This window comes from Marmota marmota, unplaced genomic scaffold, assembly GCF_001458135.2.
Source record: "Marmota marmota marmota unplaced genomic scaffold, marMar, whole genome shotgun sequence".
Classification (NCBI taxonomy): domain Eukaryota; kingdom Metazoa; phylum Chordata; class Mammalia; order Rodentia; family Sciuridae; genus Marmota; species Marmota marmota.
The window spans coordinates 42,340,230-42,360,076 of NW_025999900.1; the positions used below are offsets into that span (position 1 = coordinate 42,340,230).

Consider the following 19,847-nt stretch of genomic DNA (forward strand, 5'->3'; position numbering starts at 1 on the left):
AGATCCTCCCTCAAAATAAAAAATAAAAAGGACTTGGGATGTAGCAAAGTGCTAGAGATTCCCTGGATTCAATCCCCAGTCCTACCAATATCCCATCTCTCTCACACATATACATACACGATAGAAAAACTGAGTTTATATTTAAAGTACACAAAAACATGGTGACAGATTTGTGATTTTGTTCCACTGTACACATATTTTCTTACGTTTGCAAAATGTTGGCTAGGGTTAATAATGTGATTGGCAGCTGCAGAACAGTTTATCTGGATACAAGATTTAACCAATGGCTAATGTACTGAGCTAACTTTCCTAGCTGAATGCCCAAATGCCAAGTATACCATTAGCAGATATATATCTGTTGTATGATTTCATATAAGGCTATAGAGCAAAAAAATATAAAAATTTAAAAATCATCCCTAGGGAAAAAGACATCAATATATAAGGTATATAATAAGCTGAATCTTAATCTGTTTAACAATTTCCCTCCTGCTCTATACTTTCCCTTCAAAGCTTCCTGAATGAGATAGTATAATGACACGACATGAAACTTCTTAGACATAATTTATTTAAGGCTGCTTATATAGAAACTTGCAAAAGGAACTGGAAGTGAAACTATGGCTGTGCCTCTGCCAGCTGAAAATAATATATTTTTTGTTAGATGACAAGATCCAAAGCCTAAAACCCAAAAAGGCAAGACAGAATTAAACCTGGTACTGAGGGTGGCTTTTGTAAGTTATAACCCAAAAAATTTATTCCAAGTGCTTTTCCAACATTCATTTATTTTCAGTTGTATAATCAACATATACACATGTTCTCCTGCCAAAACTTTTTAACTATTCAGAAGCAAAGAAAATAAAAACCAAAAGTCTATTTTGTTAGTTCTTCAATTCCTAAATTCCCACATTCTTTTTCAGAGTTAACAGTGGTTATGAACTTGGTATCTATTTTTGCAGATCTTGTTAAAATACGCATTATTTATGTTTTGTATCTATATAAACCCTCTTCTAGTGTAGGTGTTACTCTGGACTCTTTGCCTCTATTCATAAGAAAATAGTCCAATATCTATCTTCTAAATCAATTTTATTTCCTCAATGAAATCTACATTGAATCCCATTCTTCCTTCAGGAAATTATTTTCAAACTATCCCACTATTTATTAGTGGAACAAAGATCCCATTTCTTAAAAAAAAATTAGTTCCCTAAATAACTACTTTGCTATTGGTATTAATTTAAAATCTAGAAAACTTAAAGAAACCCCAAGAGTGTAAAATAATATTGCAAACTAACTTGCCACTGCAACCATTTAACACTCCAAGGATACTCAGTGGTAAATTCCAATCATGGTTATACTTCTATGTTTAATCCTAGAAATCAAAATAATATTGGAAAGGAATCAAGGAACAAAAAACGGTTCCAACAACTAAACTCTGAGTGACTTGGCAAACAAATGGTGTTAAGGAAAGTCATCTGCCTTCCACATGTGAGAGCATAGTAAGAAGACAGCAGTCTGCAACCCAGAAGTGGGCCCTCACCAGAGCCTGACTGTGCTGTCAACCTGGTCTTGGACTTCCTAACCTTCAGAGCTACAAGAAACAAATTTACTATTTTAAAACGGAAAACAACTAAAAAGTAATTATATCCAAGAACAAAAATAAAACAAAGTAAAGAGTAAAGAGGAAGAGGGAATTCGTAATTCTAAAGCTATTTGGTTATGCAAGGAAACCATTATACTGAATTAAAAATTGATAAGTAAATAAAAAAGGCCTGAAAGATTATAACTGATAGATGGGGAGGAAAGGGAAAGAAGCAAATAGGCACACATCAAGTTAAGAAGTGGGTGGTAAAAAAACTTTTCATTACAAGAAAAATTTAGAATTAGTAATAGACTTTTATGATCAGTTTACAAGAAGTATAAAATTTTGCGGTTTTTTTTTTTTTTTTTGAGATCAAACCCCCATGACCTTATGAATGCTAAGCAAACGCTCTACCACTAGGCTACAATCCCAACCCATTTTTATTCTGTTTTAACCTTTAAAGAACATCATAACAACAATATAGTTTGAGTGCTTAGGGTGTGCAAGACACAAAGCTAAATTACCACATTAAGCTCACTGGTAGAAAGTCTCACATGTAAAGCTTTAATTAAAAAGCATCATGTATTGACTTCTACTACCAAGATATACATTAAGAACAGAATGGAGGGCTGGGGATGTGGCTCAAGCGGTAGCGCGCTCGCCTGGCATGTGTGCGGCCCAGGTTCGATCCTCAGCACTACACACAAACAAAGATGTTGTGTCCGCCGAAAACTAAAAAAAATAAATATTAAAAAAATTCTCTCTCTCCCTCCTCTCTTTAAAAAAAAAAAAAGAAGAACAGAATGGAAAGAAAGTAGCAAGAGACTGACTCTAACTAGGAGAATAAAGGAAAACTTAACGGAAGTTAAGCTGGGTCTCACAAATTGGGAGAGGATTTTGAAAGAGATGAGAAGGACATTCAAGGTAGAGAGGAACCAGTAAGCCAAAACATGGAGGGGAGAGTGTAGGCCTTGCTTTGGAGACTACATAAAGAGTCTGATATGCTGGAAGCTAGAATAGTTGGTGCAGGTACACACATTTATACAACATACTCTTTTATGTTTAGGAGAAGGTGGTGTGATAATAGCAAATAAATGGCCCAAAAGTCAGATTGGAGATACAAATGGGGAAAGAGATGAAAAAAGCAGTATAATGAATGACACCGATTAATACATACTCAGATTGTGGTATTTTATATCTTATGATCTCATTTAATCCCATAACCCCAGAAAGTATTATCTGTAAGTTTTCAGACGAGGAAACTAAGGCTCAAATATATTAAATAACTTCCCAAGGTCGGTGTGGTAGTGCTAGGACTGAAATCCAAGTCTATCTGAGTAGATACTTCACTCTATAGGTAGAAATTAGACAAAGAAAATTATAAAACTACACTGAAATTTTCCTGAATCAAAAGTGAAGCAAACAAGCTACTAGGCCACAAGGATCTAAATAAGTTGTCCAGTTAGTTTGACTAATGAACTTCTTCACCTTCCTCCACTACCATTTTTGTAGGCAATAGAGTAAAAATTTAAAACAAATTCTACGTAATTATTCTGAAAACTCTCCTCACTTGCCCAGAACTAAGTATCTGTCATCAGTGAATAGCATCAAGAATCTTTATGTAACAATCAGTACAAAAGTTTAAAAAGAAAACCTCAATTTCAAAATCCCCACTTACTGTTCTACTCTTCAAAACATTTTACCTGGAGGATACCAATTAGACATACTCCATGAAGGCAGGCCAGAGCACTTGCTTCTAGTTTACTTCTATCCCATGGCTAGAAGCATGAGATGTGTTTTGTAAAACATCTTGACAAAGGTGGGCCACATGACATGTGTACCACAGGTTTTCCACCAGAGGGTGGCATTCTCCTGGTGTGAATCAAAGGACTTCATTTTACAATGAGTGCCTCATTTCACAAATGAGGAAACTTTTTTAAAAAGAGTTCATAAAGTTTCTTGGCCCTTTAGGTGGCAGACCAGGATTAGCAGCACATCATGGTTACTTGACTCCCTACCCAAGGTCACCAAAGCATTTATTTAGCATCAAAACTGCAAAGCTCTGCTATAAAACACAAGAACAGAATCCTTAACTTCCAGAAGCATGCGCACTTAGCTGTTCTCAAATCCTACCTCTCTTCTGAAGGCCTTATCCATGTAGACTCCTTCAACCACTCCTGTCCACACCAACTTTCTCTAACATTAGATCACTTATATTGTGCCACATGACTAACAATCATACACTGTCATATTCACAAATTTGTTTTCACTTTTACCTTTTTCCCTCACAGTTTAGTCCTAGAAAATTTACAGCTAAATACCCAAAACACAGTAAACACTTCTACCACACCTGTTGATGTGGTCTTCTCTTCACCTAGTAGTTAAGTGCTGATGATTCCCTGACTCAAGCAAGTGCTTCCTGTGTGTGAAGAGCACTTCACATCTCTTTTCACTCAGCACTCATATTCCTGAGGCCCACTGCCTGAGAGAAAGCCCTCCCTACCACAATGTCTATCACACACATGTAGCAGTACGGGGGGCTGGGCTAAAATCTACTAACTGACCAACTATGTATCAGGTGCCTTATTCATGTTATTTCATTAACTTGTGTCAAGAAAGGGACTCTGGACCTAGTATATGGAAGCAGAGCTTCTCCTCTCTGAAGGCATTCAGAGAAACAGTTTTGGAATGTCTTCAGCTGTGGCTTCAATCAGTGCATTGTGTTTTGGCATATGTGTTGACAGCAAATAAAAGATTAACAGAACCCCTAGTCAAAACAGAACTTTGAAAATGCTGATATCCACAGCAAGAAGGGACATACACAGCTCAGGAATTAGAGGATGGGTCAGAGAATTACTTCTTTATGGGACAGTAACTGCCTTTATTCCCTTAACAGACAACAAGTCCCTGAAAGCAGCTACTCTACACAGTACAAATTAAGAAGAAATAGCTTGATTCACAAAATGAATCTAAAAGATGCTCCCCTGCCCCAGGAGACAAAAAGCAAGATAGTGGCTGGAAGCTCTTTTTCTTTTGCCTTTCCTTTTTTTTTTTTTTGGCAGTACTAGGGATGTTTCAAACCCAGAGACACTCTACCACTGAGCTACATCCCCAGCCCTTTTTAATTTTTATTCTTAGGGTCTCACTAAGTTGCCTAAGCTGGCCTTTAATTTGAAATCATCCTGCCTCAGCCTCCCAAGTAACTGAGATAAGAGAAGTGCACCACCTCACCCAGCCTAAGTTCTTAAAATACAACACAGGGAATCAAAAGTGTTTTATTTCTGAGGATATAAGAATTCATTTTCTTTTTCAAGCTACATGACTTTATGCTTCTTTACCATATGGCAAGCACTATGTCTTCCAAATAATATCATCTCACATTTGTATTGTGTTTATACAGCAATTTCAAGTGCATTAACTAAATCCTCCATAACATTTTAGATAGGTAATATAGTACTCCACCCAGCTATTAAAACAATAATTACTACTGAATTGTACAGGACCACGTGGGATTTCAGAATTATTAGTCCACATATGAGGAAGAGATGTGTTGAATGTGAGGAAAATTTTAAAAATGTATTATATCCATAACCCCAGCAACTTGGAAGGCTGAAGCAGGAGAACTGTAAGTCCAAGGCCAGCCTGGACAACTTAGCAAGACCCTGTCTCAAAATTTAAGAAGGGCTAGGGAATGCAGCTCAGTGGTAGAGTGCTTACTCATCACACACAAGGCCCTGGATTCAATCCCCAGTACTTAAAAAGAAAGAAAGAAAGAAATGTGCTGCCTTTCTAAATCTTAGTCGATGCCAAAGGATCAAAATCCTTTGAGCATAAAGGCTCTCCCTATCTGAAGAGCCTAAAATTAAATGCCTTGAACTCTAAATATGCTCGGTACTCTCTGGCAATTAACCAGGGAACAAAGTGCTTCTATTATCCATATTCTTATTACAGACATTATTAGTCCAGAAACTACTAACAGCTATTTCTAACAAACGTTCCATGGAATCACACACTGAAAAAAAGGACTGGTCTTTGACCTGTGTTATACCCGCCTCTCCTCCTCTGCCTCAGTCTGGTCTACTATTTGGGGGAAGGAGGCAGAGGGCTCATAAGGGAATGTAGTGGGGAGGAGTAGTGGGGGTTTAAGAAGCAGAACCTTAGAGCTGTGTTGTAATCATGTGCGTAAAGAAAGGCTTAAGATGTGCCAAATGTCCAAAGTAGGAAGCAGGCAAAGGAAGCAATGTGATTTCCTTTCTGCTAGGGATTCCCCTCTTGGGCTAAGCAGAAGGTAAAAAAAAAAAATTAAAAAAAAAAAAAAAATACAGCCCCTTTGCCAGAGTTAATAAAACCCAAGGATAATGGGGATTCTAGGAGGTAAAGGGTCAAATCAGTGGTGTCCACATTCATTCTTTTGTAAAGATATAATAATGTCAAATGTTTTCAAGGGGGAACTAGGTCTCAAGTCTAATAGGGTATCAGGTGCTCTGTTACCTAAAAAATACCCATTAATGATAGTCACCATGTTGGAAAACAAAGTTACAACAGGGAAATTCATATAGTTGCTTGGAGAATAGCCCATGGTTGGGAATGGCAGCAGTAACCACAAGCTGAAAATCATTTTATCTACTCTTGCATAATACCTACAACTTTTTCTTAAGAGTTTTATATCTTACAACAGCACTTTAACATACATTATCTTATGTAAATATAATTAAGGCTCTTCTGAATCATAGAAGTTTAAAAAGATGTTTCAGTTTACTGCTTTTGTTTAAACATTTATTTTTTTTACTTGTAGCTGGACACCATGCCTTTATTTTATTTTTATGTGGTGCTGAGGATTGAACCCAGTACCTCACACATGCTAGGCAAGCACTCAACCTCTGAGACACAACCCCAGCTCTCATTTTACTCTTAAATTCAAACAAAGAGGCTCTCTTGCTTCTCTTATTTCTTTTACTTACACTAGCCTGGAGAACAAACAAGTCAAAGTCTCTACTGGGAACTATCTTCCAATCATTGCTGGATCATTTGCTCCTATCTATTGCCTCCAAATAACTCTTTCTGTTCAAGTGTCAAACACTTGAACAGGGAAAAGAGGAAAGACTTAGGGAGCTGCTATTGTTATACTACTACTTCCTGTTGCAGAAATAACCATTCACTTCCAATCTTTGTCCATTTTAGGATATTTCCCTTCTAGAGTTCTGACCAAAGACAAAGCAACTTCTCTTGTTTGACAACTCCTAGAAAACTCTTCTAAAAGCTCTTAAAACAAATTTTCTTCACTTATTTAGTTTACATTCTACAAAAGTCACTTACATGTCCTATACTCCACTTATTCATGCCCCCAAAGACTGCTCAGGGACTGGGAAAGAAAACTCTTTATCTTTCTGTAAAGGTATCAGTTCTAGTGGTTTTTTCAAAGGTGCTCTGCATTTGTTTTTGTTTTTTTGCAGTACTGGAGATATAACCCAGGAGCATTCCACCACTGAGCCACACCCCAGCCCTTTTAAATTTTTATTTTGAGACAGGGTCTCACTAAGATGCAGAGTTGCAATCCTCCTGCCTCAGTCTCCAGAGTTAATGGGATTATAGGCATGACACTGCCCCTGGCTCAAATGTGCTCTTCAGCTGGGGGGGTAGTGCATGCCTGTAATCCCAGCAGCTTGAGAGGCTGAGCCAGGAGTTTAAAGACAGCCTCAGCAACTTAGCAATAGATAATTCTAAATAAAATATAAAAAAGGGCTGGGGATGTGGCTCAGTGGCTAAGCGCCCCTGGGTTCAAATCCAGGCACCAAAAAAAAAAAAAAAAAGAAAGAAAGAAAGAAAAGTGCTCTTCATCTGAAGAATCATTTTGTGGTGCCCCCAAAGTCTCAAATAGAGATGAAAAAGCCTGTCACCCTTCTCCTTATCCCATGTATACTCCACTTCCCTGTCATTCAAACACATCAGTTTTAATTACTCTATAATATTTCCTTTCTACTCATTATCACTATCTCTTGCAGTTTTTTCTTCCCTCCCACTTTCTTTCTAAAATCATTACTACATATATCTGGTTTCTGCCTCAAGAGGTCTAATGGCATATGCTTGAGTGCGACATCTGTAAGGGACAGTTGGTTCAGTCCTTTGGTTGACAGAACAACCAGATTTACTATTTAAGGCCATTAATACAACTTTTCGTATTAATAAAATCATAGCTGGTTGTCACATGACTGCTGAGAAAAAACGCAGCCTTCTGGACAAAGCATAGCCTGTTGGCCTGACACAGAATCTGACGGCACAGCATGCTGCCTCCTCCGGCTGTGGCGGCAGAACATACCTCTTCGTAATTTTTCGCCTCCACTCCATGCTTCATGTCTAGGATCACGAGTTGGTCAGGTATCCGCCCTGTCCCTGAGAAAGAAATCAAAAGAATCATTGTGCAGAATATTTTAAATTCCGGGAAATCACCCACCCACCTCCCTCTCCCTCACCCCTATCCTTTCAATAGAGGGAAACAGACACAACTCCTCCCCCTACTCAGCTGCAAAAAATTCCTGGCTCTGGCTAAAATCACAAACATTCCAGACAAAGCCTCTATCTGTGTGGGGTGCCGGAAAGCAAAGAGAACATGCTGCTGGCAAACATCTCAGAGCAGGCACGACACAAGATACTGCTACTGGTACTACAGAGGAATAGAATAGGAGAAGAAAAAACACACAGGCTTTTCAACTGGAAAATAAAACTCAAAAATCACAACCCTGTGAAATTGACTGGCATACCGATCAGTAGGAAGTGAGTACCAACTTAGGCTGAAAATGCACATTTCCACATCTGAAAAGAATGCCTGTTAAATTTTGAAAGCAAGTCATGCTCAATTAGGATTACTGAGTATATGCTAACTTTGAATTTATTTAACACAAATCTGAGTATTGAAAAGAATATAGGTTTTTATCTAATATTCCATTTTAAGTCAAATGTTCTGATCAATGTAAGGCTTATTTTAATAGATGAATAAAATGTTATAAGGTTATTCCCACTAAATCCTTAAAGGAGTTAGTTATAATTAAAAAAAAAAAAAAAACTTGACAGGAAGCACAATTCTCAGGGATGTTTCTTAGAAAGAAAATTTCTATTGGGATAATAGGGCCAACAACATATTTGTATTAGAAAAATTAACTATTTCCAGTGTGACCAAAAAGGAATTCTATGATGGCACATACCTGTAATATTATCTACTCAAAAGGCTAGGGCAGAGAATCCCAAGTTCAAGGCCAGCCTGGGCAACTTAGGAGAAGACACTGCCAGTGGCAGCGTGCCTCTGGGTTCAATCCCTAGTACTGCCCCCCCCCCAACCTAACCTTTTATTTATTTCTTTGTTTGTTTGTTTATTTTTTTTAAGTTGTAGATGGACACAATACCTTTATTTATTTATTTTTATGTAGTGCTGAGGATCAAACCCAGTGCCTCACAGGTGCTAGGCAAGTGCTCTAGCACTGAACCACAACCCTAGCTCCTCAATCTAACCTTAAATCACTGAGTAAGAGAGGAGAGGGAACAACTCAAAGAGCCCTAAGAAACCATTCGGTTCAAATTCCTTGGATTTCATCTATTTATAGAACTAAAAAACACCTGTATGAAATCAGAGGTTTTGGCAAACAGTGCCACTTAAGAACTGAGGTCTTTAACAGCAAAAGTCACAGGGGATGGTACTCCACCCTCTACTGCTTGAGAGACACTGAAAGTTTTCTGAAATGGACTGAAGTCAATTTAAAAAATTACTCATTGAGCCAGGAGTGGAGGCACAAGCTTACAATCCCAGCAGCAACTCAGGAACCTGAGGCAGGCATGAGGATTGCAAATTCAAGGTCAGACTCAGCAACTTAGTGAGATCCTGTCTCAAAATAAAAAGTTTTTTTTTTTTTTTTTAAAGGCTGGGGATATGACTAAGTGATAGAGCATCTCTGGGTTTAATCCCCAGTACCCCCCACTCCCCAAAAAAACTACTCACTGAGGACTCACTTGGAACTAGAACTGTGCTGAAAGACTCTCAAAAGGTATACTCTCTGCCTTCAAATAATTCAGTGAGGATCTAAGACATCCATATGTATAACAGCAAAGCACTGTAAAATTTTGAGCCAAAACAACTGGCTCAAATAATCCCTGCTGTGAAGGAAAGGTAAGAGGTGAGCTGTGGACTGCCTGCACTGAGAAGGGAGTACCTGGGCCCACTGCAGGGGTGCATACCTATAATCCCAGCAGCTGGAGTGGCTGAGGCAGGCAGATTGCATGCCTCAGCAACTCAGCGAGACCTTGTCTCTAAGTAAAATATAAAAAAGGGCTGGAGTTATGACTCAGTGGTTAAGCCCCCCTAGATTCATCCCTCCTGGTACCAAAAAAAGAAAAAAGAAAAGAGACGGGAATACCTGAAGGTAAGACTCAAGCAAAATATTCTAGACAGAAGGAAAGCATGGACAAAGGCTCAGATAATGGAAATCAGTATGTCATGTTTAAGACAGTAAATAACTTATTTTGGATAGATTAGAAAGATAAATTTGAAAGCAAGAGAAATATACAGGAAGATTAAGACAAGTCATGATGATTTCTAAGCATTAAACCAACAATCTCCAAGCAAATCAAACATGGCACCCAGAGTAGTCTCTTCTCCCCTAATCTGAATGTAATAAAGATTATGACATCACCCACAGAAGATGTTAGACAAACTTTTGCCTTTCTGTCTTCATTTAAAAAGCTGTGAAACACAAGTAGCTTCTAGCCTGACATGATTCAAATGATCAGATATGTTCTTTCTATCAGAATCTTCAGTTTATCTCCTGTTTGTCACAGCACAGTATTAACATTTTTCAAGTCTAAGTGAAACCACAAAACCACAAATGTCTGGCTGGCCTAATTTTAGACCATATAGTCTCTTGCATAGAATAGCCAGTTTATTCCCTTAGCTGATATCATGGCCTAAAAAGACACTTTCAGTAAATCTCTTTCTGTATTTGCCTGGAAAATGATATAATCTCTCCCCTTTTTAATTATAACTTTATTTTGTTTGAGCAATTTTAGGTTTAGAGCAAAACTGAGAGGAGGGTAGACAGACTTCCCATTTCCCCTTACTCCTACATGTGCATACCCTTCCTCATTATGCACATCTTCTGCCAAAGTGGTAACCTGTTATAAATGATGCACCTCAACAATACATCATTATCACCCAAAGCCCACAGTTACATTAGGTTCCCTTTGGACTTACATTGCAAATGCGATGCTGGGATCAATGTATGATGACATGTATCTACTACTAAGTTTCACACAAAGTTGTTGTTGTTGTTTTGCTTATATCTTTTTTACCCTGTTTTTATTGGTGCATTGTTAATTTTTTTTTTAAATTTTAATATTTATTTTTTAGTTTTCAGCGGACACAACTTCTTTGTTTGTATGTGGTGCTAGGATCGAACCCAGGCCGCACGCATGCCAGGCGAGCGCGCTACCGCTTGAGCCACATCCCCAGCCCCTGCATTGTTAATTATACATAATGGTGGGATTCATTGTTTCATATTCACACACACATACAACATAATAATTTGGTCAATATCATTTCCCATTATTTCCCTATTCTACCTCTCCTCCTCCACTTGGTCCCTTTTCTCTGGTGTACTGGTCTCCCTTTGATCTTCACGAGATTCCCCATCCCCTTCTTTTCCTTTTTTCTCTCCACCTTCCACATAAGAGAGAAAGCATATGACCCTTGACTTTGCTGAAAATAATGTTCTCAAGTTCCATCCATTTTCCTACAAATGATATAATTTCATTCCTTATGGCTGAATGAAATTCCATTTTGTATACATACCAAATTTTCTTTATCCATTCATCAACTGGCGGACGCCTGGTTAGTTCCATAACTTGGCTAATATGAATTGCACTGCTATAAACATGGGTATGTATTGCTATAGTATGTCAATATGAATTCTTTTGCATAAATCCCAAGAAATGGTATAGCTAGGTCATGTGGTGGTTCCATTCCTAGTTTTTTAAGGAACATCCATATTGATTTCCATAGCATCTGTACTAATTTACAATTCTACCAACAGTGTGAAATTGTTCCCTTTTCTCTACATGCTTTCCAATATTAATTATTGTTTATATTCTTTTAAAAATATATATATATATATTTTTAGTTTTAGCTGGACACAATACCTTTATTGTATTTGTTTATTTTTAAGTGGTGCTGAGGATCAAACCCAATGCCTCAAATGTGCAAGGCAAGTGTTCCACCACTGAGCCACAATCCGAGCTCCCCTATTATTTTTCGTATTCTTAATGGCTGCCATTCAGACTAGAATGAGACAAAATCTCAGTGTAGTTTTAATATGCATTTCCCCAACTGCTAAAGATGTTGAAATTTTTTTCATATATTTGTTGGCCTTCTATACTTCTTTTTTGAGAAGTGTCTGTTTAGTTCATCCACCCATTTATTAATTGGGTTATGTGAGGGTTTTTTCTTGTATATTCTGGGTATTAATCCTAAGATGAGTAGCTAACAAAGATTTTCTCCCATTTTGAAGGTTCTCTCTTCACATTTTTAATTGTTTCCTTTGCTGTGCAGCAGCTTTTTAATTTGATGATATCCATTTATTAATTCTTAGTATTATTTCCTGCCTATTGAGGAAGTTGCTGCCTTTGCCTATATACTGAGGTGTTGACCTACATTTTCTTTTCTTTTTTTTTAAATTAATTTTTTAATTTGTTCTACTTAGTTGTACATGACAGCAGAATGCATTTCAATTCATTATACACAAATGGAGTGCAACATTTAAATTCTCTAGTTGTATATGGTGTAGAGATGTGCCATTTGGGCAATCATACATGTACCTAGGGTAATGATGTCCTTCTCATTCCACTATCTTTCCTACCCTTATAACCTCTCTCAACCCTCCCCTTTGCCCAATCCAAAGTTCCTCCACCCCCCCACCCCCCCCAACCCCCCCCCCGCATAGAGAGCATCCACTAATCAGAGAAAACATTTGGCCTTTAGATTTGGGAGATTGGCTTCCTTCACTTAGCATAATATTCTCAAACTCCATCCATTTACCTGCAAATGCCATAATTCTATTCTCTTTTAATGCTGATTAACTCTACATTTTCTTCTAGGTTGCAAAGTATAATTCCTAAGTATTTGATTATCTTAGTTGACTTTTGTGCAGAGTGAGATAAGGACCTCATCTCATTCATAGAAGAATGGATAACCATTTTTCTAAACAGTGTAAAAAAGTCTGATTTTTCTCCAACATATGTTTTTGGTACCTTTGTCAAGGATCAGATGACTATACCTGTGTGTGTTCGTCTGTATCTTCTATTCTGTTCCATTGGTTTATATCTCTGTTTTTATGCTAGTATGATGCAGCTTTTGTTAATATAGCTTAGAAGTATAATTTGAAATTAAGTATTATGATGCCTTCCAGCATTGCTTTTTTGACTTAGAATTACTTTGGTTATTCTGGACCTTTTAGTCCCCCAAGTGGATTTTAGGACTGTTCCCCTCCGCCACCCCCCCAATTCTATGAAAAGTGTTATTGGTTCACAAGGTATTTCATTGCCCTAAAAATTCTCTGTGCTTTACTTCATCACTCTTCTACTCCACCTAGACAATCTTTCAGAAGATGCTTCAAAGGCCACAAGACATCAAATCTCCATATCAGAAGGAACAAAAACTAAATTGAAACTAGAAATGAACTGCTATCTATAGCAGGGGGCACTACAGAGTTGGAGAAGATGCTCAATTCAAGGAAAATCTTCTGATTACTTACCCTTGCTCTCAAAACATACTTCAAACATGTCATAATCTTCAGTGGTAAAAGCAAACTTCCCCTTGGATGCATCTTCCTTGGAGTATAAAATATGTCCAGCAGAATCTGTGATCTAAAATAAAAATATAAGAATAGGCAGCAAATAACACTCAGAAAGGGTACTTATAGAAATTGGGGATAGAATGAGACATTATCCATAAAAGATAGTTAATAGTCCTCAGCAGCATTACTATGTTCCAACCATCTCCAAAGATGAGACTGGATTAGAATATGAAATCTAAATACAGTAATAAATGATATTCATTCAAAAAGCCTAACCACACTTGAGTCTCAAATCTGCTGCTGCTATAGGATGTCTTACCTTACCAAAAATTGATCCAGCCAATGTTCTAAGTTATATAACTTGCATTTATTGGGGGAAAAAAACCCCACTTTATACCAAGTAGAATTCGATCATTTCCTATAGAGGGACATGTCACATATACAATACACAAGAAGAGAAAAAATATATAAAAACACATTTATTCTATAAAACAAATCCTGACAGGGCAGAAGTATGAAAGTGGAACGGAAAAGAAGGTGTGCATGGAGAAGAACATCTGGGAGATTACTCCTGCAAACTTTGTGTCAATGGCTACACAGTGGGAGCAAGACACGGGGTATAAACAAAAAGTTTCTCCTAAAAGAGACTTCTTTGACTTTCTCAAATGATTATTCCTTTCTTGTAGGTTGCTTTAAACGTCTCCATTACTGAAGAATGGCCTACAGGTGTGTGTAATCCCAGTGGCACTGAGAAGCTGTGGCAACAGGATCAAAAGTTCAAGGCCAGCTTCAGCAATTTACGAGGCCCTAAGCAACTAAGCAAGACCCTGTCTCAAAATAAAAATAAAAATGGCTGGGGATATAGCTCAGCGATGTAAAGTGACCCTATATTCAATTCTCAGTACCACTTAAAGGAGAAAAAGAAAAAGACTTATAAGCACAGATGAAGGGGCATATATTATTAAGTAAATGGCCACATACAAAGCAAGGTATGATGTAGTAACTTAAAAAAATTGGATTCCAGGCTAAGAGCACACGGCTGTCTTAGCAAAAGGCATATTTCATCATCTAAGTCAGGAAGCTACTTTGCAATGTGAAACATAAAAGTAGTGGCTTCATTAAACTAAACTAGATGTTCTAATGCTGTTTGTTAAAATAGACTTCTTCCAAAGGGACAAAACAAACAATTCTTTTATAGGCAAAACTATAAACAGGAAAAATGGAGTAGCACACATTTAAGCTTATATATTTAAAAGCACCTTTTTTTTTTTTGGTAGTGCGTATTAAACCCAGGGGCACCCAGCCCTTTTTTATTTTTCATTTTGAGACAAGGTCTCACTAAGTTGCTCAGGGACTTCCTAAATTGCTGAGGCTGAGATTCTCCTGCCTCAACCTCCCGAGCTGCTATGATTATAGGCATGCACCACTATGCCCTGTTAAAAGCACTTTTTAACAGTAGTTAATTCTGAGTCATAAGATTTCCCTTCATACTTTAATATTTTCTTTTAATTTTCCACAAAGGTATATAGTCAAAAATAATAATAAAGCTATTTCACTTTGGAAAAAATTCTTAATAACTAAAGAAGATTATAATTACTCAACTTGAAAGATGTGTTAATGAAAAAGGGTTTGTTAAAAATACACCTTCATTTTAGTTTTGATTTGCATTTACCTGATTAGTGATGATGGACACCTTTTCATATATACATTGGTTATTTGTACAAGGTGATGGAATATGTTAATGAACTTGATCGTGGCAATCACCTCACAATGTATATCAAAATATCACATTGTACATCTTGAATATATATAATTTCTACTTATAAATTATACCAAAATGAAGCAGAAAAAGAAATAAAACAGCTTCATTGCAATGTAGAGTGCACTACTAGAGATAGCACAGTGCTATGGGATTACAAAAGGTCAGAGTGTATTCTGGAGCAATTAACATGAACTAAATCCTAAAGGAAGAATCTCAATCAAGGGAAGAAGAGGAATAAAGACATTTAGGGTAGAAAAGATGGCAAATATGAAGGGCTCAGTTGGAATACATGGAAGACAAGAAAAAATAACAAGAGTATTTAGATTCCTTCTACCAGTGCAAATCGGAGAGCTGAGTCTCTCTCAAGTGGTACACAGCCTTCTTCAGACTGCATTCCCCACCTTAGAGAGATGAACAGGCAATTGGAAGGTCAAGAATTTGAGGTCAGTATTAGCTAAACAACCTGCTAGGGAAGTTAGCTCTGAAGATTCATAAAGGCTCTTGTTTGTGGGACACTTTTTCTGACTAATCAACTAAAAGAAAAAGAAAAAAAAAAAAAAAACTACTTGAGAACCTTGAATATACACATATTAAAAACAAAAAACTAATCAAATCCCAAAGTAATGTGCAGTAACCAGCGTTGTTCCACTCCTTCCTTTCTTCAGAATGAGTTCTCCCATCCTGATACTTCCCTACTCTGCAACCCCCAAAGCACCATCATAGCACTTCAGAGTAAGAGGAAATTCAAAAAAGGAGACTGCAGGAATAACAGATTTTTACATTCCAAACTGATGTGAAAACCTTAATTTGAATTTGGCTCCTATGAATGAAGCTGCAGACAACACAGAACTTCTCGGAGGAGAATTTGGGTAAATGAAGTTTCCAGATTTGCTCACTGCACCAGCTTAATTCTTAAGAAAAAGAAGGCATGAATTACAGGTTGCTAGAAATATTTAAACACTAAGTGAAACCAGTAGAGGACAGCAGAGAATAGGCATCAAGGTTAGAGCACTGAACAGTCATCACAGATTTTTATCATCTCCACACTCAGGTAAGAAAAGAGATCAGGTCATTGTTCTAGGACAAACAACTCAATTTATCAGGGTTTACAAGATTTGGCACACATTTGCTCAACTACCTTATTTCCTGGAAGAACAGATTATATCTCTTTATTTTCTCCTAAGGTACTGAAAGTGTCCTTCAAAAAAGTTATTTTTTAAGTTTAAGGAGAAGAATCTCTCTAGATCGTAAAGATGCTTAAGTGCAGATCGTAAAACTCTTATTAAGGCACCTTTGGGCTGGGAACATAGCTCAGTGGTAAAGTATGTGCTTAGCATGCCCAAGGCCCTAGGTTCAATCCCCAGCACCATAAAAGAAAAAAATTCCTACACAGAGTGCTCTGTGAAATGAATTAAGGCAACTTGCCAGTCATGGTGGCGCATGCTTGTAATCTCAGCAGCTCGGAAGGCTGGGCAGGAGGATCATGAGTTCAAGGTCAGCCTCAGCAATTCAGTGAGACCCTGTCTCTAAAAATATATATTAAAAAAGGGCTGGAGATGTGGCTCAGTGGTTGAGTGCACCTGGGTTCAATCCCAGGTACCAAAAAAAAAAAAAAGTCTTCCATGTTTTCTGAAAGACTCCAGAACATTCCACACCTCCTACTGGTACTCAGACTGAGTAAAAGTTGTTTAATTTGTCCTCTTCTATATTGTACTGAGGAACTTCAGTCAAGGAAGAACCATTTCCTTTGTCCAATGATATCTGAGAAGTTATTCGAGATTCATCCTAGGGCAAAGACTTACATGCATCACTAGAGGCTGAAGGCAGAGGATCAACCCACTGCAGCCTTCTATCAGCATGAAACTGACCTCCCAGAAATACTGTATGACAATGCTCACAGTTCCCTCAGGGCCTTCACATTTCTATACTCCCTATAACCTTTAGCTGACTCTATGTGACAGTATTAATTTGAATAATTTAGAAATCCAGGCAGGTAACTTGATAACTGAACTTTTAGGTTGGGCTAACTCATATGACTACTTGACATTCTAACAGATCCTAATATTTTTCTAAAAATCTGTAGGTTTCCCATCTATATTCTTCATATAATTTTGCAGTTATTTAAGAACAAAGTACAAACAAAGTCATTAAATTAAAAAAAAATCATATCCTCTAACCCCAACATCATTGCACACACCAGCAGGTAGCTAAATTAGGGAACAGGAAACTGGGCCCCACACAATGACTAATCTGAGCTGGCAAAGTCTAAAAGGTTTAAATGATGGTTTTTAATTTCCTTTAATTAAATGTTCTGATTATTGCCAAGCACAGTGGCACATACATATAATCCCAGTGACTAGGGAGGCTGAGGCAGGATTATCTTAAATTTGAAGTCAGCCTCAGCAATTTAGCAAAACCTTCAATAACTCAGACCCTGTCTCAAAAAAAAAAAAAAGGCTGGAGATGGAAATGTAACTCAATGTCTCAATGATAAGGCAACCCTGGCTTCAACCCCTAGTACCCCCCACAAAAAAAGTTCTGATTACAGATCACCTTGAAAGATCATCTGGTTTTTTTTCTTTCAAGAATTGAGAGGTTTTATTTTTTTCTTCTTAATTTCTACTACAAAACTATGCTAAACAATCACTGCTTTCACTTATAATAGTAAAACTTTAAAGGATTCTTTTAACAATAAAAGTACCCTTAATATTTATTATGAAGTTCTTTTATTGAACGAAGGTAATATTAAGCTATAAAATTCACTCATATGACATCAAGTTTGTTTTTAGGTAACACATTCTAAAGAAAAGCAAACCAAAGTTCACAACTTGAAAAGTGTTAATTATATATGTAGAGTGGATGATATCAAGATTATGTGAATACTCACACTGAAACTGTCAAATAAGTGAGAAGAGGCCACTGGGAAAATAAACTCATCTAGAATTAGATTTTCTTGGACCATTCCAGGCAGTGGCTGGAATTAGGTTCCTAAGCAAGTCCTGCTCCTAAAGTCTTATTCCTTTATCAAACATTCAAAAATCTAAGTAGCTTAGGCCAATAAAGCAGTTAGGAATAAGTAGAGTTCACAAAGGAAGAAACAAATAAGTTTTCAAGAGCCTGAAGTCAACAAATGATATCCGCACAATAAATATGGCTCTAATAAGTTTTCTGGAAGCCAACATTTAAGAAATAAACTGGGTTACACATGGTTTGTTTTCTGATGAAAGCTCACAAATTTATCTCAGAGAAATTTTCCTGGAACTAACATGAACAACAATTTATCAGGAAGGTCCTTGTCATTTTCAAACACAGACTTTCAAATAAAATTCAAATAGGTACTTTTAGTGAACCTCTGTATCAATGTATGGCAATGCAGGGCTAGGACTCAGAGGACCTAATACCAATACTCCTGTGCCCTGGTTCTATCTCCTACCCCTCACCACTATCACTTTCCTCCACATTCCAGCCTAGTCCTCTAGTTCATGGAATTCAGCCTCAATCTAAAGCTGCAAGAAAGATGGGGCTACTTTTGACCACTTGTTGCTACAAGTGTTGAGGGGATACTAGGAAAAGATGTCTTAACATTACTATCCAACTGTATCTTGGCTTTTAATACCACTTACTCTCCAATCAGGACTCCCTGAAAAAGCAAACACTAGGACTGCTAGGGCTGAGGTGGGTGGGAAAGGTACAAGATGGGCTGGAGCATCTTGTAGTGCCAGAAAGGAAATGCTCAAAAAGGAAAAAACTTTAAGAATGTAGAAACATCAAGGAGACACAGGAACTAATCAAAAGAGCTCCCAATGGCCAAAGCTGAAGCAACTTAAACAACAAAATAAAATAGTAATAAGATTATAATCCAAAGTATGCAGTAAATATCCACGAATTCATACTGGTATAAATCATTGTAAATAAGTGGGGGAAGGAAGACTAATCTCTCAACTTATGTAAATACTGGACATTCAAAGTAAAGCATAACTCCACATTTTGTAAGTGTGGGGTGCACAAAATAACTTCCTTCCGAAGAACACAATATCAAGAAAAATAACTTTACAGTGGATAGATAAACCTGACAAACACTCACTTAGCCAGATGTCAAGGTCAATATAAACAGTGATAAATAATGTTAATATGATGTGATGAAAATGACATTTGACCTCTGTGGTCTTCTCCCAAAACCCATAACTCCATTCTTTTTTTTTTTTTTTTTTAGGGGGCAGATTACCAGTGATTGAACTCAGGGGCACTTGATCACTGAGCCACATCCCCAGACCTATTTTGTATTTTATTTAGAGACAGGGTCTCACTGAGTTGCTTAGCACCTGGCTGTTGCTGAGGCTGGCTTTGAACTCACGATCCTCCTGCCTCAGCCTCCCAAGCTGCAAGGATTACAGGCATGCAGCACCACTGTAGCTGGTTCCATTATCTTGAGAAAATCGTCAAATCCCATTAGAGAGCACCCTACAAAATACCACACTAGTACCCCCCAAACATAAGGTCATCAAAAACAAGGAAAGCCCGAGAAACTGTCACAACTAAGAGGAACCCAAAGAAACATGATTAAATGTATTTGGGCTGAGGATGTGGCTCAAGCGGTAGCGCGCTCGCCTGGCATGCGTGCGGCCCGGGTTCGATCCTCAGCACCACATACCAACAAAGATGTTGAGTCCGCCGAGAACTA

General features: G+C 37.5%; 1 protein-coding gene across 1 annotated transcript in view; it reads right to left on the reverse strand.

The window, feature by feature from the left end:
- The window catches only part of Tmed10 (transmembrane p24 trafficking protein 10), a 36,731-nt gene that overhangs the window by 5,438 nt on the left and 11,446 nt on the right, over positions 1 to 19,847 (reverse strand). Inside the window, exons 2-3 of the mRNA XM_048799012.1 lie at positions 13,363 to 13,476; positions 7,890 to 7,963 (exon numbers count right to left, since the gene is read on the reverse strand). Of these exons, the coding sequence (XP_048654969.1) occupies positions 7,890 to 7,963; positions 13,363 to 13,476 (188 nt within the window). The remainder of the gene's footprint in view (positions 1 to 7,889; positions 7,964 to 13,362; positions 13,477 to 19,847) is intronic.